The sequence below is a fragment of the Clarias gariepinus genome, chromosome 15 (assembly GCF_024256425.1).
Source record: "Clarias gariepinus isolate MV-2021 ecotype Netherlands chromosome 15, CGAR_prim_01v2, whole genome shotgun sequence".
Classification (NCBI taxonomy): Eukaryota; Metazoa; Chordata; class Actinopteri; order Siluriformes; family Clariidae; genus Clarias; species Clarias gariepinus.
In genome coordinates, this window is record NC_071114.1 from 30,355,682 (window position 1) to 30,380,000 (window position 24,319).

Genomic DNA, 24,319 nt, shown 5'->3' on the forward strand with positions numbered 1-24,319 from the left:
TATATTTTTGCATGTTTAAATGTCTGAATAACGGGATCACTATTCAGTATTTTATTTAATTCTCTCAGTCGTTTTGACAGACTTAACATTTTTTACATTAATATCCAGAATGTTTGTTTCTGTGAAGCTTCTTTGAGTTTAAATTCATACACATAAAGCTAAAGCTAAAGCTAGCATGCTTCACCTGATTTCTTTGTGAGCTAGCTAGACTATAAATGTTTGTGCTAAACAACCATGTTGTCACGGTTAAATTTAGCAGCTTGGTATAATTTTACGTAAAGAAATGCTTTTGATTGAGTTAGCAATTAGCAGGTGTAAGGTTAGCTTAGCTTTCTGTGTAACACACGCATGGACTCTGCAGTCTAGCATGGATTCTAAGGCCTTGGTGTTGTGTAAAGTTAAATAAACCATGTGCTGATTGTAACGGCTGCTCCTGTAATTAGCGCCGTAACTTAATTATCCTGGTAATGACTTGTTAGCATTGATGCACTGTGGCTTTACTACTAACGCTAACTGATGCAAATGTAATGAAACTGAAAGGTGTGTCTGTCCATGTGTGTTTGCACGCGTGTGTTTGCACACTGTAAAGCCTGAAAGTCTTGTGATCTTTTTTTTTCTTCTGTTGTGTCTTAGCAGAACTCTTTTGTCAATGAACACAGCTCATGCGGTTTGTTTTTCGAGCGTGTCAGGTTTTTCTTGGCTCTTCACCTTGGTGTAAGTGTCTAAATGTGTAAAGTGTTTAAATACGGTTTAATGTGTAACCTGATTGAACGGCAGGAAGTGTGCAGCGTGTTTGAGTTTCCAGCAACCAGATTCCTCCAGTGACCTGAAAGCTTTACATTTAATATCCACACAATAGCTTTATAAATAAATAGATTAAAAGAAAATCCAGTTTTGCGTAAAGTTGTTAGGAGTAAGTAAATGTGACGGTGTCATATGATTACGAGTAGACTACACAGCCAGTCGAGTGCAGAATTAGATGAATGCACATTTATTTTTTTTTGTTTAATTTTCAGATCAAGCAATGATATGATGCACCGAGGTCTGTAAACTTTTTTTACAGAAATGTGATGCTCCACTATTTCTCGACACTCTGACACTATCCTCATTAGCATTAAACCCTGTGATTCGTTTTCCTTCTGCACTCACTTTATCTCTTTCCTTGATCTTCTCTTCTTAAATATTTCTTTAGAAAAATGAAATGAATAGTGACTTCACTATGAAAGAATGAAATAAATATCTCCGCTGTTGTTCACCACATTCCCTCTTCCTCCCTCAGGACATTTGGAGCTATAGCTGAAAATTTTTTTTCATTATAAAAAATCTATATATATATATATATATGTGTGTGTGTGTGTGCGCCCTGCGATAGATTGTCCCACACTGTCCACAGTGTACCCGAAAGTGCCCTAAAGTTTCCTGGTATAGGCTCTAGGCCCGCTGTGACCCTGTACAGGATAAGCATTTATCTATGAAGATAAATAAAGAAATTTATTGTAAGGACTGATTACTAGACTTGTGTGATATTTTTGAGGAATCACGACAGTTCCGTGATTTGACATGAGGGTCAAAGGTTATAGCTATCCGAAAGTCTGCAGAGAGTTGCACTTTGTTTGGAAGGTTTGCTGGTCTACATGGAGTGTATATCCTAGTTACTGTCCTCACATTACAGCGTGGACGAAGGCAGTGTGTTAATTATTTCCACCAGATTTGCTGAGGTCTTTATCAGTCTGTCTTGATGCATGAGAAGGCATCCGGGTTTTGCTCGGCCACGGCAGTTCTCTGTCCTTATTGATCTCCAAAGAGTTGTGCATTTGAGAGTCATTTAATTTTGTTCATCGTAAAACAGCAGTTTTTTTTGCTAGATTGCTTAAAATTTGACTTTATAAATATTTATTAGCAAATAATTTTGCCCCAGTGAAGTAATGAGAGTGCTGATGCGGCCATTGTCCTGGACTCGGAGCTAAGAGACAATCATAATTTTTGTTATCTATCTATCTATCTAGCTAGCTAGCTAGCTAGCTAGCTAGCAAGCTAGCAAGCTAGCTAGCAGAGGTATGTGCAGTGAAGAGTAGAGATCTGCCTAATTTTATCACCTGTCCAGGTGGGAGAAAGCTGCATAAAGTATCGATTGCGATTCTTGTGTAAAAGTACAGAAAGTAACTTTGGTAGGAGTTTTCTTTTAGAGTATTCCTTTTAGAGTAAAAGTCTTAAAACATTAGATATTTACTATATGTAAGTATCAAAAGAATTTATTTTATATTAATAAATGTTAATAAATATTTATTTATTGGAAATAAAAGTGAGCAGTTAGAATTTTGGTTATAAACTTCATTGTGGCATCTTTATACTAAAGCGTTCTACATCAGGCTTCCTATACCTTCTTAAACATCACCAGATTAATAAAATCAGCATGTACACTAATCAGCGACGTTGGATAGCACACATTAGCTTGGATATCTGAACAGGCTTATGAATTCAGAACTTATTAGCATTAAACAACGTTGTGGTTGTAGCTCGACTAAACCAATACTAATTTCACTGACCTTGATATGCGTTTTCAGATTTAACGGGTTTTTGAATGCTAATATTTCAGTGATTTTTTTTTTTTGGTAGGCATAAAAAGAATCTTTTAAAACAATGCATGAAAATACGGCCATGGGTATAAGCTCCAGCTGAGAGGGCGGTTCCCAAAAACCTCCAGGGGGCGTGTTTTAATGAAGGTAGCCCATTTGGCTGTTCCTGAGCCACGCCCGTTGAGTTCTCCCTGGAGATTTCACAATCACTAAGCTCTACAATAAGCAGCACTGTGTTAGGGGGAACGTGTCGGAGTAAAAGTATACACTCTATTTAGGAAATGTAGTGGAGTTAAAGGGAAATTTGTCAGAAATAGAAATAACAAAGTAGTGATTAAAGAGAATCAGGTGGTTCAGTGGTAGGTGTTTCGTCTGCCATGCGGAAGTCTCGGGTTTGATTCCCAGCCAGTGCCCAAACCCCCAGCCACTGGAGGCAGTGCCGGTCCCAAGCCCGGATACAATGGGAGGGTTGCGTCAGGAAGGGCACAGGTTTTACGCCGGATGGCAGCCGAAAGACCAACAACGACAAGGACATTAAGAACTTACAGGTTTACACAAGTATTTGTTATTTAATTTATGCTTTTAGGTTTAAATATAGTAGCTTGTGGCAGTTTTGTGCAGTGCTCTGTCTCTGTACTAATGTTATTGTGCAGAGACGTGAATCATCAGCCACACCTGCTCAGAGTCACGATACTCTACACACAGAGACCTCCATGCATTTACCCAGACCACAATATTTCACTAATAACTGGAATAAGAGCCAAATTGGAAAGAAATCGCATCATGTAAACACCTCAGTCTGCTTAAAAAAAAAAAGGCTTTATTACACGTCTTAATATTAATTGTTTTCAGGCATTTCTGAGCAATTTAATCCCCAGAAATCTAGTCAGCAGATGTCTTTCAAGTTCACTAAAACTTTAAATTGAACTGTGTGAGAACTTTGTGTAAGTTGATGTTGAGGGAATCATAATGTTCTACTGGTTCTACTGTCTGTGTTTATTTACCTTACTCACAGAATATCCAAGCAAGGAAAAAATGAAATCTACTCCTGTGTGTGTGTGTGTGTGTGTGTGTGTGTGTGTTCTTCTTATCTCCCGGGTCTCCAGCTCTTTTCACTGCGCTCTAATTAGCTTTCCTCTCCCGTACTTCTTTTCCCCGAGCTGCTTTGTGCCCACAGGTTCGTGGCAGCTCCCTGAAATGCGCTGTGTAACGAGCGAGGTTTACCCTGATGTACCTCCAGCGCTGATGATCCCTGAGTCAGACCAATCAAAGTCGACTCTTTAACATCTCAAGTGATTCCAAAACTGAAAGTGTGCTTTTAAAGGTCTGACTCAGGGCTGTAGTACCCGACACCAAGACCTTAGCAGGTGATCCTTAAAGACCTCTTAAGGATACTTGCTCCCCTCTCCTCACACCCCCGCTTGCCAGTGGCCACATTGTTTTTGTTCTGCGTACTCAGGTACACTTGCATATTTACACTCTCCGATACAGCAGGTGGCAGTATGAGCCTAATAGATTCGTGAACCTGAGAGAAGAAGAGAACAAGGAAGTTGACCTTTGCACTATGCCTAATATTGTTATTTTAAGGAAATAAAAAAGTTAAAAGCGTCAGTTTCGCACCGCTTCCTACTGTATCAGCTTTGGAATGTGTAGGTGAGAGGATGAGATTGGAACATGCTAAACACACACACACACACTAAGATTTCGGAGAAGACACACCACAGTGATGATGTCACGTCCACTTACCTGTTCAGGTACAATTGGCTTCCATATCTGACTAGATTGAGTACGCTGTATCATTCTCAAGACCTCCTTTTCCGGTGGACTCGGGCGTGGTTTCCTAGTGAAGAACACTTGCATTTTCACTGATCAAAATGAACCAGACTTTGGGAGCAAGTGTTCTCGGGAACGATCTCGGGGCCGTGATGTACGAAGGGATCAAGGTGCCATGGATTGGCATTTAACACCACATTGTCACAGACCGAGTTACACCCCTTCATGAAAACGGTGTTCCCTGATGACAGTGGTGTCATTAAGCAGCATAATGTGTCCTGACACACTGCACACATTGATCAGGAATGGTTTGAGGAACATGACAAAGACTTTGAGGTGCTGACTCGACCTCCAAATTCTTCAGATCAAGCGTCTGTGGGATGTGCCGGAGAGTCAAGTCTGATCCATGGAGGCCCCATCTTGCAACTGACGGTGCTGGATACCAAACACATCTTCAGAGGTTTAGTGGAGTCCAGGCCTCGTCTCCTCAGGGCTGTATTGGAGGCACAAGTGGAACTACACCAGATCAAGCAGGTGGTTTTAATGTTACGGCTGATGCAAGTGTTTTAAGGGGATCGGGCCACTAAATTGTGGGTTGCGTTCTTTGCAGGGGGAGAGCTGTGGGGGTCATTCAGAAAGCAGAAAGGGGAAAAGGGCAAGGTGATGATGTCATAAGATGATGAGTTGTGGAAGAGAAAGTTACCGATGGGAAAAGAGCAGTCTCTACTGGTGGACCGGCTGAGAGGGTGCAGAGAGAACAAGCAACTTTTCTGCATCAGGGTTCAAGCCACAGTTTCCTGAAGAGTGGACAGTGTTGATTTGTGTTTAGAGAGTGAGCGTCTCAGTTGGATAATAAAAATAATCCTTCCCCTTCTCGCCCTGCTCGTCTGATCAGCAGGTTTATTTTTAATTTAGACGCTTCAGCAGATATTTAACACGGTTTAAAATCTGATTACAGAAACAGTGTCATTAAAATTCAGTTTTAATTGATTGAATTTATATTAACACATTATATTATGCAAAGGTAAACTTCTTATTTCCCTTATACAGCCTATTTAAAAACTAATTACACTTGGTTATGCTAGAAACATTTTAAGTTCTGGATTTTAAGGTAAGGAAAAAGTTCTCCATCATATAAATAACCCCATCATCAAAACTTTTACTCCAGTATAATTTGCCAAAATATTTGCGGCTCCACTCTAGATGTTCTAGATAAAGGTTTTTTATTATTATTATTTTAACCCACTGTCGCACAAGTTGCAACAAGGATTGCGGGGGGCCTGGAACCTATCCCAGGAGACTTGGGGCACAAGGTGGGGTACACCCTGAACGGGGTCCAATCCATCGCAGCTCACACACACACACACACACACACACACACACACAGTTTGGCAATGCCAGATAGCCTAACCTGCAGGTCTTCGGGCTATGGGAGGAAACTGGAGTACTTGGAGGAAACCCAGCGAGGGAGAGTATACAAACTCCATGCACATAGACCTCAAGATGGGACTCGAACCCGAACCCTGGAGGTTTTTTAGTTGTACATACTTTTATTTTTTTAAACAATATGTTTATTAAATGTTCTTAAACAAACAAAAAAAACCACAACAGTTTAGCAGATGCATGAACATGGGAGAAAACAAAAGAAAGATAAGATAAATTAGTCAATAAATAAGTAAACAAGCAAGAACAAGACGTTTCTGTTGGAGCAGCATCCTTAATCCAGAACAACAAGACGTTTTTCTTAGCTGCAAAAGTCAGTAAATTGAATATCCTCCGATGCATGATATTTTGCAAATATGGTACTTATTAAATCATTATCCTTATTTATTTATTTATTTATTTATTAAGCTGTAGTTCTAATACAAAAAAAAAAACACAATCAGGTTATAATCTCACAATAAAGCAAAACAGTTCCAGAGGTTCTTAACCGTCGCTGCTCGTAGTTAGATATCTGGGCTAAATATTTGCTCTGGAGGTGAATAAATAACAGCGTGTCACATGGTCTTATCTCTGCTGCACCGATGAGGTCATTCCCTTAGGGTGTTTACGAGCTCAAAGCCCGCGAGCAGGCGTGACATGTCTGGGACGTGAACTTCACATCAGGTGGGTCGAGTTACAGTACAAACCCGAAGTTGCGGTTAAATTCTTGAGTCATGTCTCAGATTGCGTAGGAAGTTACTCTGAAACTGAACTCGGTGTGCGATGCTGTCGGGAATCTCGTCCCGGCAAAGTTCACACACAAAATATGTGTTTTTTTTTCTACACTGAAACCTGAAAAGTGTCACAGCTGTGAAACGTGCAGGAGGAAACGCTGGTATGTCGATACGGTAAAAATAGCCGAGGTCTTTTGGGAGCTTGTGCGCTGTAAGGTGGAAAGTTTGCAGAGTGAAGTGATACGATAGGACCCAAGTGTGTGTGAGTGTGTGTGTGTGTGTGTGTGTGTTAGCACCAGGGTGGTGGAGCCCAAGCGAAACACTCCATGTTTTTATGAAGCGTACTTCCTCTCTCGGTCGAGTCCCTGCCTCCTGGTTGACCTCGTCACTGCTGGACTGAGGAGGTCATGGAGGAGGATCTGATAAACTCTGCAGCAGAGCCGTGCTCCGGTTGTGGCGACTGCGATCCGAGATCTCCTTCATCTGATTATTCGGATACTTCACGGCATTTGACGATTCCTTTTTTTTATCAACATCTGGACGATCACACACACCTTCAGCATGAGACCAGGAGGAAGCAGATAATCAGATCTTCCTCGCTCAGGTGAGCCGAGAACACGGAGGCAGACGAGACAGATGAGGTTCGACGAGGAAATGTCACTGTTATGAGTTTTATGTTTTCTTTTTATTTGTCTAAATGTTTGTTATTTTCTTTACTAAAGTGAAACATTAGTGCGCTGCTAAAAGCTTCAGATTCTTCACTCGAACACTGAACGATCGTATGAAAGTAGTGTGACGCTCACACACTCCACACTTAGATGTCTGAGATGTCTTCATCATTATTGTCTATACCGCTTATCCTGTGTACAAGGTACGAGGCGAGTACAGTTTGGACAGGGTGCCAATTCATTGCAGGGCACACACTAACACACTTACACATTCATTCACACACTACTAAGACTGCATGTCTTTGGTCAGCGGGAGGAAACTGGAGTACCCTGAGGAAACCCACCAAGCGCAGGGAGAACATGCAAACTCGAGAGGCGGGAATCGAACCCGGACCCTGGAAGCGCGAGTGCTAACCACTACGCCGCCGTGTTGACTCTGAGATGCACATTTATTGGTTCATCATTATAATTTAATTACTTAACTGCCTTACGTGAGGAAATATGACAACGTTACTTGTTTTTAAACATATTATGCTTTATAGAAAAGTCTTGTGGTGGACAGTTAAGAGATATGTGAGCTACGGAGAAATATTATGCAGAACAATAATTTTCTGTTAATAATCCTTCATTTAGTTAAATTAGTCAGTTAATGATTATTCATTAACATCCCTACGTAAGTCTCGGTTTGACTTGAACGCTGCTTGTATTGTTTAAGATTTATGATGTAACAGGAGTGTGTGAAAGTAAAAGCATTAAATGAAGCAGTAAAGTAATGGTATTAATAATCTCCCGCCTCTTTCCTTTGCTGAGGACTTTCACGTTAAGCGTTTACGAGCACCGTAACTCGAGGACATTTGATAAGGAATCACCGGCGTGCCGTTTTTGTTTGCCGTGCTACGCCGCTAACTGACCCTTGAACCCGGGTTTTTGTGGTTCAGCCCCCACCTCGGACAAAACCCCCAAAAACTGGCTGTATTCCGCCGTTATTGTTCTTTCTCCGACTGGATCTCTGATTTCTTCGCTTTCACCTGATTTAATTATCAAGCTGACCTTTTTTTAATAATTTTTATTTTTTATACGAGCCAGAAAGCGAAGCGATGAAGCCACCGACACAGTTTTACTCAGACACCACGGATCTTATTGCATTTCTAAAAGGCTGGTTGATGATATCGGCGTCTCCGCGGCCTGGATTTGGCATTCAATTAAAAAAAAGAAAAGAAAAAGTGTTTAATTCCGGCTCCTACGCGGAAGCTCGTGTCGGCGTCTTGGAGTGCGCGCGTGAGCGTGGTGTAATTACACGCCTCCTGATTACACCACGTCTGTTGAGTGCTCTTTAATTTGGAGTATTCAGGAAGCGTGAAGAGGAGTGTGTGGTTACAGTTCTCGACTTCATAGAAACTTGACTACGGTACGAAAGCACGAAGACTTCTGCGCAAAGAAAATATAACTAGAGCTTTATCTCTGAAACTGGAGACTCCTTACCGATAAAAAAACCCTTCATCAATGATGTCACACATCATGTGTCATTTATTCTGAGCTGTTGCTATGGAAACAATAGTGTATAAGAAGAATTGTGTTTACGTGCTGTAGGTATATAAAGCTGTGATCTGTAGCTACACTAGTGTCAGAGCTGCTGTTCTGGGGAACGAGTCAACACTTTCATCGCATTTTAGTGCCGATGAAAGGTACTTGAAGTACCTACAGTGCTGGAGAACTTAGTAAATGTGTCGTGTACACTTTATAAAACTTATAGACGAACCGTGTACCTTTTTTACGGCCAAAGCACTATGACATCACCCTATTACATCATAGTGTGTGAAGGGCCTTCTTGTTCTAAGACTTATTTTTTCTGCACTCGGGGCTTTTCGGAGGTCTTAACATGCTCAAAAAGCATTCAGGTTGTGTGTTGTGGGCGGGCGGCGGTGGTACAAGTGCTTGGGCCCGATTACCATATTGTTTTATTTCTTAATTTCAAATAAAAAACTGTAATAAATTGGGCAGGTCTGTAAACGAAGCGTTCCAGGGAGTGCACTGGTCATGTGACGGATGCTCTGTTGTCTTTTGTTAGAGTAAAATGTCAGTGTGTGTGTGTGTGTGATGACAGACGTGATATTTGTGTAACCACAGCTTTGTAATTGGTGGTTTGCTCTTGATGGCATGTTTGAAAGCACAAATCTCAAGTGTATTCATTTTGCTCAAAGTGTTTATTAACAGAGCTTTGCTTTTTTTTTTTTTTGTGTAAATCGTTTCCAAAAAGTTCACACAATGTCTCAAATGTTCTCATGAAGCCACAGCTTGCTCGGGAGATGAACTGATTAACGTTCGACTTTGCTTGTGATCTAACGTAAAAAAAACAGCAAAACAAAACAAAAAAAAGACAAAAACCAAAATGTGAGCGTCGGACCTGCGGAACGAGCTGCGCTCCTCCTGGAACTGGCGCCGATTCAAACAAACAGTGTCTCCGCTCCTTCAGAAAGGACGAATGGATTCCGTGCCAAATAGTTCAGAAGTAATGCGGCGACAAAAACAAACAGCGTTCAGTCCGACTGACGGTCAGGAAAACTGGTGGATGAAGGATAAAGAGGAGGAATCAGTTTGCTGGATTTTACACGGAGGTTACAGGAAATGCAACGTGCAGGACACACAGACGGAACGGTACCGCTCTCACTCACGTACTCACTCACGTGTCGTTGTTTGTTGTGCTTGTCTCTCTTGGTCTCAGTACCTTTGGTTTTTTAAGATAATGTTGGAACCTGGGAAAAGTTAGAAGTAGAAAGTGCACGCTTGGAAACTTTTATTATTCCTTATTAGGACAATTTTTAGGATTTTTGGCAGGAAAGACATCGTGTCCCAATTTCTCTTGTTTTTGCAGGATGATGATAAAGTTATTCCGTTCTGTTTTACATTGTAACAGATTCGCCTGTTATTAAATAAATTACTAGAGAAATAAAAACATCTATTCAGACTCTGATCACAAAATCCCACTTGTGCAGGTTTATATCAAATGTGAGGATTTAAATATTAGTTTAGTAATTTTATAAAAAAATTGTGCTTTAACAACAGATTTTTTTTTAAATAGAAATAAGGATGTGGGTTTTGCTCTTTAAAGGGCGGCTATTGTACAAATGTAGCTTTTCACTCATGTTTATGCGTCCGCAAACTGGAGCCAAACTGTTCCTTGTTTCTGTATTCCTGTATTTCCGTATTGACCGGAGCTTAAACAAGCAAATCCGATTTTCCCCCTAATGTGACCTCATATAGGATACGCTCTCAAGAAGACCCCCTCCCGCTCAGCCCTGCTGTTCTCTTAAAGGGGGTGTGTCTTAACTTGAGGGTTAAAGGGCCTTGTTCAAAGACCCAACCCTGGCAACTTGAGGTTCGAACCTGAGACCTTCCGATCAGTAGTCTAACGCGGTAACCACTTTAAATGTTAAAATACTGGACCTTTAATGAAGAAACAGATTTACTTGCTAGTTAAGATGGCTTGAGGTGTTTTTTTTTAGTCTGTTAGCGTTGGCAGGAGGAATTGAGGGCGGTTTCTAATTTGCATTTTTATGTATATCCATCGTTTCTGGTAATGTTATCGGGTGTTGGGTGTTGTGTACTGTATGCTCAGGGGCGTTTGAAATACTTTTTGCTCCACACTCGTCTTTCACGTGGAGGTCCAGGCACAAAACAACGGCGTCGTGTTATAAATGTACAGGTAGTGACTCAGGTGTGTGATGAAGCGTCTCTGTGTGTCTGGGTGTTTACAGCAGTAAGGCTGAAGGAAGCGACAGTGTGCTCTCACTGTGTGAGTGTGTGTGTGTGTGTGTGTGTGTGCTGATGATTATCGCAGGATTTATGTGCAGAGATTACTCAAGGGAAACCCTGAGTCTTTATGAGCAAACATTTGGTAAAACTTGTTCGACATGTTTCTCTTGCGGAGTGTGACTTAATATATTCAGTGCTATAATGATATCAAACACTCCTGTGACATCAGATAACAGCTCCGGGTGTCTGTACAGCGCCGGGACTCGGGGAAAACCCGTCTGCTGAATTTCGAAAAATCTTTCTAATTTTGAACAATAATTTGAAAATAACAATTTCTTTATATACTAGTAAATAAACAGCTGCACTAATATTTATTTATTCCATTATTAAAAATAAAGATGTATGTACTGTACAGTAAATCTTGCTAACATTTTGATTTCTTTAAACGTATTTTTTCAGCACTAGGATTACGTATGCAAAGTTACAGATCGAGTAATATCCCTTCATTCTTTTCACATTTCATACCTGAATCAGGTGTTTTATGGTTACGTTCACATGACGAGCCACATTACTGCTCAGGTCTGATTTCTTGGTCAGATCGGATTTGCACGTCGTCAGAATTACAAGTAACTTTTATCCGACTCTCTCTGGTTAGCACTGCGGCGCGCTCCTCCAGGTCCCAGGTTCGATCCCTGCCGCGGGGTCTGTGTGCGTGTGCTGTAGTTTGCGTGTTCTCCCTGTGCTCTGTGGGTTTCCTCCACAAACTCCGGTTTCATTCCACAGTTAAATCTCAAGAAATGCAGATTGGGTTAATTGGTGTCCCCAAATTGCTGCTGGTGTGTGACTGAGACTCCAGGCCTCCCGCGACCCTGTATACAGGATGAGTGAATTAGGGACGGAGTGATATGATATGATATTATCACGATACCCAGGTCCCTGATTCAATTTGTTTTGCGATTTTGTAAGTATTATGATTTTATAAGTATCCTGATGCTGTTTTTTTTCCTTTAGATTTCATTACATTTTAAAATAAACTTAATATAATAATTATAAATAATAATATGAATCGGAATAATTTGCTTCTCCCACACAGGACGCTCTGCTGCTTGTTTAGAGTGCGCCACCTGTAGGATTATAGAGGAACTTCAACATTTTACCACCTCCAATGCAAACATATAAATGAAAAATACAAATCTGTTCAGTGTGGGGATTTGCCAAAGAAATTACAATACATCACTGAAATGATTTGATACATTTGTATCAAACGTCAGTTATTTGTCCTTTACATCAAAGTGAAATTATTATTGTTTTTTTTTTTTTACATATGCTGGTTAGGAAGCTGGGGTCAGAGCTCAGGGTCAGCCGGGATACAGCGCCCCCTGGAGCAGACAGGGTTAAGGGCCTTGATCAAGACCTCAACAGTGGCAGCCTGGTGGTGGTGAGGCTTGAACCCACAACCTTCCGTCCAGTAGTCCAGTGAGAAAGGACAGCCCCCCCATGCGTATGTGCATTTTTAAAACACTGGAACGTCACACATGCAAAAGAGAAATGTTTCTTTTCAGGGAAACGTGATAATGTGTTTCCCCATCTGTATCGGCACGTGTGTTAGATTAAAGCCCCGCTCCCGGCGGACGCCGTGTTAATAGCGTGTTATCTGTATCAGGTGCGTGTGACATGCTTCATGGCCATATGTGGTAATGCAGTGCTGCGCCACATTCCTGTGAGAATGACAGACTATTTCCAGACTGACACACTCGGTCATGCGGTGCCGTGGGGAGTGTTTGACAGCTCGGTCTCCGTGGCGACGCGGGGGGCGGAGTGTGTGTGTTAAGGAAGGGGTGTTGAGCTTGGGATGTTTTTCCTTTCACGCTTCATGTGCGGATGATTAAGGCAGAAATGCTTTTGTGTGTGTGTGTGTGTGTGTGTGTGTTCACTCAGCCTGAGAGTTTAAACGACTAAACGCTTGTTCGTGTTTCAGCGCTCTCCAGACAGTCAGGTCTCTCTCTCATGTGTTCCAGCTGGATGTAGGTGATAACTCGAGCACGGGGTCGAGAGCCTCTTCAGACTCGCTGCACAGTCGAACTCACACGTCACACTCAAGAGCCCGAGACTCTCAGCGCAGATAAAAACACCCCTACAGGATGAAAATAGACTGAACTGGTGTGTGTGTGTGTTTTAAGACAGCGCTGGATTTAGTAAAGACAGGAACGGCTGGGACGGGGTCTCGCTAAATGTGGACGCAATAATGTTTTTAAATAATAAATAGGAAACGCTGGTATTTGGTATAAACTCTTTAAGCATCAGTACTGACGGTATTCACTTTGTTTAGCAAAAAGATGATGTTCGAGGCTCGTGTTGAGAGAAAATATTGATATTTTGTTAAATTAAAAAAATGCAATTTAAGTCAAGACTATAAATAAAGACGATTCTAAAAGAATATAGAATTTGTGTACGTCTGAAAAACTTGTTTGTGTCAGCGGAAAGCCAAGCGAAGTGAGTTTACATATTTTTTTGTGGGATTTTTCGCATTTGGTGCAAGATTTAGTGAATCTAAAGAGGAATAGAGGAATCATAAATTTAAGTTAAGTGAGGATTAATGTCTATATACACACACACACACACACACACTACCGATCAAAAGTTTGGGGTCACTTGCAAATGTCTTTGTTTTTGTTTAGTGATTTATTTTCTACATTCTACAACAATACTGGGGATTTCAAAACTATAAAATAACACATATGGAATTAGGTAATTACGTAACAACAAGAAAAACAACAGTTAGTTGTTATTTTAAGACACAGAGGTCAGCCTTTCTGTAATAGCTCTTGCAAGAACAGTATTGTCTAGTGCATTTGCTAAATCCGTCAAGCTCCATAATGAAACTGGCTCTCATGAAGGCCGTCCCAGGAGGGCGAGACCAAAACCTACCTCTGCCGCAGACGAGAAGTTCATTTAGAGTTATCAGCCTGAAAAATTACCAATTAACAACCAGCACCTCAGATTAGAGGCGTTATGAAGTCTTTACAGAGCAGAAGTAGCAGAAACATCTCACCATTAACTGTTCAAAGGAGATTAATGCATTTTTTTAAATAAAATAAAAATCAGGAACCATCATGGAGTTAGAAAGTGTTCCAAAACTTTTGAACGGCAGTGTATCTATACATTTTTTAAATGATTTGATTGTTTTTATTTGCAAAAATATGATTATAATGTTGGAAATCGGTAATATTGGTAACATTTTTGGGTGTCCGGAACCGATTATTTGCATTTACATTATTTCCTATGGGAACATGCGCTTTGATATTATGAAATTTCGCTTTAAGAACTCGTCTCCGTATGCCGCGGTACCGCTGTGTTCTCAAGTCTCACAGGCTGTACAAAGTGTGTATGAGCGAATTAGTCTGAAAACTATTGCATGTGGAGGAAAAATACTTGCTCTTGAGAATGTCTTTGTGCTCGTTGAGATTGTTCTGTCCACACACACACACACACACACACACACACACACACACAATAAAATTGAGCTGTAATTTATGACTAAAATATTTTTTTTCTAAATTGCTAATAACTTTTTAATCTTTGTTGGATTTTACATTGTTGACTGATTTCATTATTATGGTGAATTTAATGATTAATATATTAGAGTTAATTATTAAATGTAATTTCCTTACAATTAAATACTATAATAAAGTGGTAATGTCTGCTCATGCTTAATTTGCAGGATTTGTGTGTCTCAGTTCCACTTTATTGAGCACAAGACTCCCACCACTAGTCCCACACTAACAAGATGATGGATTTTTTTGTCTTTTTCATTGTCTCCAAACACCTCATCCTCGTCTCAGTCTCTCGATGGCGAGGTTAAAGCTACGTCTGACCCCCATATAATTAAAATCAATAGAGTTCCAGCGCTGCTGCTGAGTTTTGTGCTGAGCTCGGCGCTCTGTGCGCGCCAGCGTGAGCCGCGTTTTGGCCTCGGGCCCGTTCCACATTCTGCACCGTGCTGGGAAACTCATCCGCTCTCCTGGTGTGTTCCTGCGGAATGCATGACCACTACTCGCGAACGAGTAATGATGGATTGCTCGTGTCGTTTCTCCTCGTGTATCGCTTATCATCATCGCCTCTCTGCTCTTTCTCTCTTCTCTTTCAGCCACAACCAGAGAACCACGGCGTTCCGGCATCCCGTGACGGGTCAGATATCTCCGGAGAACACGGATTTCTTCGTGCAGGAACTGTGAGTGTCTCATCTTTCACATGTTTTGTATTTCAAAGAAACACATCGTGTGTCATTAGTGTTATGGGAAAAAAAAGTAATGAGCGACAAACTGAAGTCATTGTTGATGTTTTGGAATAAAAGCGAGGTCATGGAGCGATTGATTTCTCATCTACGACAGGATCATTTACAGATAATCACATTGTTTTCTTTGACGTTATTTAAAGAGATTTAAACTTTTAAAGAGGAACTGAAACTGGAGACTCCTTCCGTAAAGGTTACATTAGCACATCTTCCTCATTAAACAACAATTACGTCATTTTAAAAAATCTATTTATTATCAGTGAAGCGTCTGCTGTATAAGATGCTGCGAATGACCTGTTGCTATAGAAACCATAACATACCAGAGCGAGCGCCTTGATATCGTCAGAGCTGCTGTTACAGAACCAGTCGGCGCTGTGGTGTTAATATTTCATCTTAAACACTTTACTGTATCAGATTAATTTAATCTTGACTTTATTTAATCCTCTCCCACGCTCACGGCTTTTAATACGTCCCCATAAAATTTATCGCCTGCGTTATGCTGGATCATTATCATGGGAAATGGGTTTATGGTAATAAGCCAGGTTTTTGCTCACACACCTCTTTTTGGACGCCATAAATCAGCTCGGGACGTCCAGACATAATGACCGTAACGGCTGTTACTCCTCGCCTCCTCTCCTCCTCTCCTTGGCTTCAATTCCTCCATATTGTGTGGGATCTTTGAGTTCCTGAACAAGGAGAAGGTTTTGGTTCATCAAAAAAAAAAAAAAAACTAAAATCTAGCATTGAATAAAACTCGCAGAAGGGATACTGACTCAGTGACTCGCTAGGTGGAGAATACTGTGGTTTAGATGAGCGATAAAACACTGTTAGAGGTTTGTGTTAGGAAATAAGATGCAATTTGGGGCGGAGCTAAGCTCAATCCTTCTTTAAATCAATGCACCCAAAGGGCGAGCGAACGACCTGTTGGAATTTGGTTGATTCTTGTTTCTGTTGTTTATAAAGAACACAACATTTACTCGTTTAGTCTCAGGTTCAGCTCTTCTTTGTGGTGGTTTGCATCCACTAGGTTTCATTACCGCCACCTACTGGTCTGGATCTCACTCATCATCTTTACAGTTCATAAAAATCCTCTTTTCTATACCAGTCTGCTTTAAACCAGTTGTTGGATGCCTGATGATGTAACAAACTCAGAGGAAAGCGCTATTCACCCTCTTCTGCATACATGAGCTCACAGATGCTTATAATTAGTTAGTGTTGCTGTGATTGACAGAAGAGACAATAGCAAGAAGGTTGCCCCTCCCACCTGGAGAGCTCTTCCAGCTCAGGAGGAAAATTAGCTTTGTATGTAGCTGTTCAAGTATTTTATGCATTATATATACGATTTACTTTTTTTTCTGGTCTAATTATACTTCCTGTATGAGCGGTACTGTGATTTACAACATCTGGTTTGGGCTGGACTGCACACAGTACTGGACATGCCATTTTGTTCATTTGGTAACTCATACATGTGTTAACACTGAGCCGTTAGCATTGAGCCGTTAGCATTGAGCCGTTAGCATTGAGCCGTTAGCATTGAGCCGCCCTGTCCCCCCACGTACGCTACCCGACTTCTTTGCAGCTTCTCCCTGTTTGAGATTTCAGTAAAAGTCACGGTTTATCCCTAACGTCCATCTCGCTCCCCAGAGGAGCCTGAATGCGGCGTCTCTCCTCGGTAACAGAAGGTGAGAGAGGGAAAGAAAAAACCCTCGCTCTGTCAGACGCTCATTTTTCACTCCGAGCCCGATTGATCGATGTGTCTCATTAGGACCGCGGTTTGTGGAAGGCGTGCGCTAACCCCCTGTCACAGCACAACGCGAGATGATGTTAGCATGACCGTATGCTAATACAGAAGTGAGCTCAGAGCTGGAGTGGACGTGTGACACCGTCACGGTGCGAACTCTTAGCGAGATGTAATTAAAGTTGTGACAGACAGGCGCTGAGCATTTCTTCTTCATCAGTTCAGCTTTCACTGAGTTTATAGCGGGAAAAAAACTGCAGGAACGAATGAGTCACGATGGCTTCAGGGGCAGAATGTTTAACTCCGTTCAGTTTTATTTATTTAGCGCTTATAACAATAGTCATTATCGCAGAGCAGCTTTACAGAATCAAAACCAACTAATGTTTTGGATTCTATAAAAAACAATAAGTCGTTTTACTATGAATTTATGGAATTTTTACATATATATATTGTCATGTTAGTGATCAAAGTGCAATTAATTTAGACGTAGATATGTGTGATATTTAGATTTTCATTGTATAATTAATTATTATTTGTTTTTAACCCAAACTCCTTTGACATGTGTATTGCTGGGGATGTTTTTCCTTATTAAATTTTTTATTGTTCAAAAATTGTTTATAATCTTTTCTAAAAGTACAGCAACATTACATCATGAAAACACTAACATATGCAGAATTATGCCAGCTCTTTAAATTATCCTGTTTATATATATATAAGCCGGTTTATATATCATTTTGATATATTAAATTAAATTCTAACATCTGATGATGTCTAAACACTGGAAAGACCTAGCTGTGGCAGGAACAGACATTTTTTTTCGTCCCCAGCAAATTTGCAGTTTAGTGCTTGGACCCCATCATCGCTGCTTGTAGATTTACACTTATCATAATATTGTAAAAAAAAAAAAGGAAAAACAAATGTATATTTGTATTATATTAGTAGGGAAACAATCATAATGATTTGAGCTTAAAAGTTTGTATCTCCCTTCAGTGTTAATATTTATAAAATTCTTTGTAAATTCTATTTTTTGTTTTCTGGAATTTTGTTCAGCGCTCCGTTCAGAAAGCTAGTTTTTTTTTTTCTGTGCAAACACCAAAACAAGATCCAAATATTGCCCATCTACACCCCCCCCCCCCCCCTCCTCCCTTCATGAACTGGTCTCAGTGTCTCAGCGTAGTGGATTTAGTCTCATTAGACAAGCCTGTAACAACTATTTTCTTTTTTTATTTATTCCTTTCCCTCTTTTTTTTGTCCTTGATGTTCCTTTTTTTTATTATATTCATATTGCTGGAAAATACAACCCCGCCCACCAGCTGCTGTGTGGGAACGCCTGAGCCTCAACCGTATCAGCCGTCCAGACCAACTGGGTGTGTGGGGTTCAAGTTCTCACTAAAAAAAAAAATTCCAATCTAGATTTGGAAAGAATTTCAGCAGTGTTTAAACAGACATTTACACACATACAGGCTTTTCTGTCATTGTGAGGACCTTCTATTGAAATAGTGTTACTGTACTATGTTGAAGTAGTTGGTTAATGCTGTGTTGTAACTTAATATCTAAATAAAGTCAACTTTTATTTTGGCGTAACCAGTTTACAGCCCAGCGATCTGTAAAACTGTAAAACATATTTTTGTGAGGACCTGGTGATTGTGAGAACATTCTGGTTTATTTCATTATGAGGACGTTTAGTGTTTTTGGTCCTTCTAAAGGACTGCATGGATATATATGAACACACACACACACACACACACACACACACACACATGCTGACACACCCATTTGTTATGAATGTGGAGGCGGGGCTGGTTTTCCACAAGCCTCTCAAATTCCCCAGAAAAGCAGAAACCATTTCGGTTAAATTGCGGCCTGTAAACACGGAGGCCGTAACACAATACAGGTAGGTTTGGGAGGAACAGACAATGTGGTCTACACAGATCCGATTCCAGATACAGATAGAAGGCACACACTGATTATTTATTTTAGAAAGCTGGAATCTGATCCTGCAGGACGCAGCAAAACAATTCGATTGCATTTAACTGCGATAAAATGCATAAGTGGGTTTCATCGCCAATGAAATGCAGTTGGCATCAAACCAGATGTGCATAAGTGGCCTTTTATTCTACAATAAATAAATACAACAATGTGTTATAAAAGCAGAAGATGCATTTGGTTATGGTGTGTATATAATGTAGTGATACAGTAATGTACGTTTCGACATTATCGTCTCTGTTCTGGGTCTGTAGACTCTCGTAGCATAACTTAGAGCTATTTGTAAGTTTTCGTTGTTTTCCGTGTCCTTAACGTACCAAATCGTTGGCTTGATTTTTAAAGCTTGCCTTAATGTAGCACCGTATTTTGTCCGGAGGTTATTTTCTGGTATTAAGGGCCACGCCCACTTTCATTTTGCGCTTCAAAAATATGACCATAACATTGACTTTTTTATACCATGAGATTTTACAATATCTTTCGAAGACATCTTTTCTCTGATGTTAATTTTTTTAATGGAAGAAATAATTTCACCTAAAATTTCTACCAACATTTTTTGCCCTTCCTTTAAATTAAATTACACTAAATAAAAGTATCAATAAATATTTTCCCTTGTTTTATTTAAAAAAATGTCTAAATTAAATATTAAAATAAATTGTCATCTTCCAGTATCAAGATATTTTATCGTGTTTTTTTTGTTGTCGTTTTTTTGCTCAAACGTCAGGCATTAAACCCATAATCTGGAAGTGAGAAGTGTTTCGTTTTTAGTTTAACACAAAGTTTGGATTTAGTTTTACTTATTAAATTGCTTAAAAACTATAGCTATTTGAGTTTGTTTGCCGGCTTAATTTCTAAAACGCCGGCCTCCCAGGAACTCCTTTAATGGCCCAGACCCAGTAAATGTCTTGATATAACGAGGCGATAACTCCCAGCCGAGTTCCTGAGATGTGCCAGCGGTGTCTGTGAATGATTGTGTGTACAGTTTAGACAGATGCGTCTCTACAAGTTATCCGTCGATTTTCAACGAAACGTCGTTTCACTGTCTGAATGTTCACGGGAACGACTGCAGTGAGCTCAGAGCCACCTCGGCCGGGATCGTCATCTACGGTCGTACGGACTTCTTTATCATGTTCGCACTATTCGTATGTTTTACTGGAGCCATCACCGTACTGTTCTTGATGTCTTCTGTAAACGTCAATCGCTTTCACCAGGAATGTCATCACAAGTCCCGGTTTGACTCGAACACCTCAATTACAAGACACTAATTACAAGAATCGTATGAATTCGTTCTACTGTAGTGTTAACATTGGGTGTAAATCACATTCTGCTGATTATTCTAAAATAAACACACACACATGACACTTTTTCTTGTTATTCGTTCGATCCAGATTAGATCGTGTTCACACACACGGGTGTAATCATCTGTCTGGGATCTAATCGGTCTCTCCGCCTGGTCTCCTGGACCCTGTTCATCTCGGAGAGTCTCCTGGAGGAAAACCAATAGAGAAACATGGAAAAAGGTAGACAGGAAGCAGAAAGGAAAAAAAAAACAGTGAGATAGATGTGAGGGACAGGAAGATGAGTGCAGTGAGGAGATCCACCGCAGAACTTCCTGATGTTGTGATGTTTGTCTTTGGACTCGGCCCTCGTTTTCCACAGGAAGTGCCGTTAATCCTGACCTCTAATGTGGAGGCAGAACAATGAGGGGTGTGTGTGTGTGTGTGTTTGTGTGTGTCCATGTGTTTGTGTAGTTTATCTCTTTCACTGTCTCATACCGTGAGCATGGAGCGCTCAGAGAGTGAAAGCATCAGCTTGTTGTGAGCTTCTGAAACCTGCGTGATCGGGTGAGTCCCAGCTGTTTACGTTGTGTTTCTTCCTCTGGATTTTATTTCTCTGCCTTTGTTTTTTTTTTTGCCTATCAGTTTCCTGTGTATGTGTGTGTATGTGTGTGTGTGTGTGTGAGTGTGTGAGTGAGTGTGTGAGTGAGTGTGTGAGTGAGTGTGTGAGTGAGTGTGTGAGTGAGTGTGTGTGTGAGTGTGTGTGTGAGTGTGTGTGTGAGTGTGTGTGTGAGTGTGTGTGTGAGTGTGTGAGTGTGTGTGAGTGAGTGTGTGTGTGAGTGTGTGAGTGAGTGTGTGAGAGTGTGTGAGAGTGTGTGAGTGAGTGTGTGAGTGAGTGTGTGAGTGAGTGTGAGTGAGTGTGTGAGAGTGTGTGAGTGCGTGTGTGTGTGTGTGTGTGTGAGTGTGTGTGTGTGTGTTACATATTGTTAAAGGTTTAATCCTAACAAGATCAACTATTTTTTTCAACATCCCAGATTCTCACCAGTTGACTCGTGCGCACTTTTACACTTACATACCGCATCTTTAATTTATTTAAGATCTGTCAATTCATTGAAAAAATGCGGCACTCTTTTATTTATTATTGTGTTTAAAATCATATAAGGTTTACAGTTAACCATTAGAAGATACTGAATTAATTTTTTTACAATCTTTGCCAAAATGTTCTAATTTCCTGGCACTTAAAAACTCATTAAAGCTGCCATTTGTAATATTTGGGGATTGGAGAAATGTCACCCTCTCTGGCAGAATTAAAAAGGAAAAGTTTTTTTTTTTTTTTTGTTTAGCAGCTAAAGAAAAAACTCGCACGTTTTTATTACTTGTCCCATATGTTTATTTTTTTCTACGGGTTGCTTTGTGCTTGGCATGATGATGATGATGATGGAGACTTTTCCATCCAAAAACTACCATATTGACCTGAACTGATCATATAATGGCACCTAGTGTTTTTTTTTTCACCCCAAACTTCATTCCTCAACCAGAAGAAACAAAACTTGGTGCAGAAACAAAACTTTCACGGTTGCACAACGCGATATCAGCACGTGCCGTTTGTTCCCAACTTATCACATTAAATAAAAGGACGCCAGATTATCATGTACAGCTCTGTTAATAACCTTCTGAGCGAACGCAGTGTCGTGTACCATGTCTTATGTATGATAAAAAGAAAGAACTGATAACAAACCAACAAACAAACAGAAAAAAACCCACACTAAAAGACCAGTTTTCTAGCCTGGTTTTTAATTGAACAAGTGACTACATACATGTAGGACTTGTGTAAGGGTGTACAAACTTTTGCACTGTAGTCACACATATAGAAATATAAAGAACAGACGGGTGTAGAGAGAAGGGTTAACCATTACAGGAGTGTAAAGTGCAAGCCGCTGTGTACTTTTTGCGTGACAGATTGATATGTGGTTAACTCCGCCCCACACACACACACACACACACACACACACTGACACATTGCTGGGACATTCTGAGTAACCCTGACACACAGTTTATACTCTCAAATAACATCACACACACTTAGCAAAACAATCTGGGCACATCCAGAATCTACTGTCATTTATTATTGTTATAATAATAATAATAATTATAATAATAATAATAATAATATAATCTCTACCTACCTGATGACGTTTCCACTAAATGATCTATAAATACAGGCTAAAAGTAGAAAAGACCAAAAATAATAAGCTGTGAGAGTAAATTCCACAGGTGTGTGTTATGGAGTGTTTTTTTCTTTTCTTATCTTTTCGTGCCCTTGACCCGGAGCCGTGTGACCTTGTGCCCTCGGAGGTTGTACGTTCCCAGAGTGCCGTCTAACACCAGGCCGGGTTTCAGCAGTGATCCTGATATAACCCTGTTAATCCCGCGCCGATGCAGCGAACGCGAGCGATGCGAGAGCTCGGAAACGGAGTATGCGGTGCGAAGGACCCGCGGGCCGAGTGGATTCACCGCGTCGCTATCATACACGGCTAAGCGTTCTGTGTCTGAGCTCTGACAGTCACGGGTTTATACACAACAGTGGATGTCTCTCTGTCCGTCTGTCCAGCCAGATTTAGTTGCATCATCACACAAAACTGTCCGTCTAGACTTTACTGAATCTCCTGCAGTCCTTAGATCTCCGTCCGAAGTTTAATCTGCACCATCAGTGAATCTAAATGTGGAGTAAAAGTGATGTTATTATTAGTTACGATTAGTTCTTTTGATTGTGTAAAGCTGCTTTGTGATGATGTAAATCGTTAAAAGCGCTATACAAATAAAATTGAATTGAATTGAATTGAATGTTATGAACAGTTATGTGTGGGATTTAATAATCTACTGTATAATAATCTACTAATGCGCTACTGTCTCAATGTAAACAAACACCTGCACCAATAGATATTAATTAGAAAAGATAAAGTGAATATTTTGACTGGGATTAGTTCATATTGTCACTTTGGCTGAAATAACAGCGCTGAAGTGGTATAAGTGAATTTTAACACGCTGGAGTGGTTTTAAGACAAAACTTCATCTTTATCCTTTGATCTACTTTTTCCATTTCTCATCTGTGATTCACTCTCCGATTACCGAACAGGGAGTGTATTTGTCTGAGCACCAAAGAAGGACAACTTAAATATATATATATATTAAAGAAATATCCTTTAAAAAATAAGATAAACATAATAAAAAAATATGGATGAAAAAAGGAAAATTTATGGAACAGGATGAAATGAAGAAATGTTCCTACATTAAAAACAAGTGACGCAGCATTTTTGGTAGAAATAAATATTTACCAAAAACAAATAGTACAACATTTACTAAAAAAGACATTTTTTTGTTTAGTATAATATTCAGTAATTATTTTTTAAATTACATTTATTTTAAATTAGTAAATATTTTTAATTTAAATTATTTAAACACTTATTTTTTTTTATTTTTTATTATTATTATAATTAGTATTAGTAGTATTTAAAGTGCTTTGCAGTCAATAAACAGTATAAGAGAGTAAATATATATACAGTGGAACCTCGGATTACGAGTAACGTGGTTTACGAGTGTTTTGCATGACGAGCAACAATTTTTTATAATTTTTTACTTGAAAAACGAGCATTGTCTTAGTTAACGAGCACCGAGTATCATGTTTCACGCATGCGCTTCTTGTTTTAACAACGAGCGTTACGTCATCACAAGTGAGCCAACGGTTTTTCTCTCTCTTGCAGCAGAATTGTAGGTAATCGTCTCTCCTGCTGGGTGAATACACACACGCGCTGTGTGTGTGTGTGTGTGTGTGTGTGTGAGATGTGCGTGCGCGCGCGCACACACACACACACACACACATTAACGGAGAGACCGTTTTTAAAACCGTTTAAAAATTAGCAAGGAAAATCGCTAGTCACACTCGCGTGAGTGCATACTAACGGGATTACTACTGTAAAGTAAAACAACAAAAATTAAACAGCTCCTCACCTTTGAAAACAGTCGCGACAGAGAAGAGTTTGTGTGTTTATTTGGCAACCTGAGAGAAGGGGAGCTGTAAAGCCGAGACCTATCGTCTCCCCT

The 24,319-nt window shown here is 40.1% G+C and overlaps 1 protein-coding gene across 17 annotated transcripts in view; it reads left to right on the forward strand.

Annotated features, from left to right (window-relative positions):
* Nucleotides 1–24,319, forward strand: part of plekha7b (pleckstrin homology domain containing, family A member 7b) — a 120,504-nt gene that overhangs the window by 43,541 nt on the left and 52,644 nt on the right. For 14 of the 17 annotated variants that reach the window (XM_053512925.1, XM_053512933.1, XM_053512926.1 and 11 more), the window contains one exon: nucleotides 15,074–15,157. In XM_053512925.1, coding sequence (XP_053368900.1) covers nucleotides 15,074–15,157 — 84 coding nt within the window. Of the gene's footprint in view, nucleotides 1–6,374; nucleotides 6,456–6,856; nucleotides 7,110–9,654; nucleotides 9,829–15,073; nucleotides 15,158–24,319 lie in introns of those variants that run through there. The other 3 variants (XM_053512939.1, XM_053512929.1, XM_053512931.1) reach the window with 3 other exon arrangements.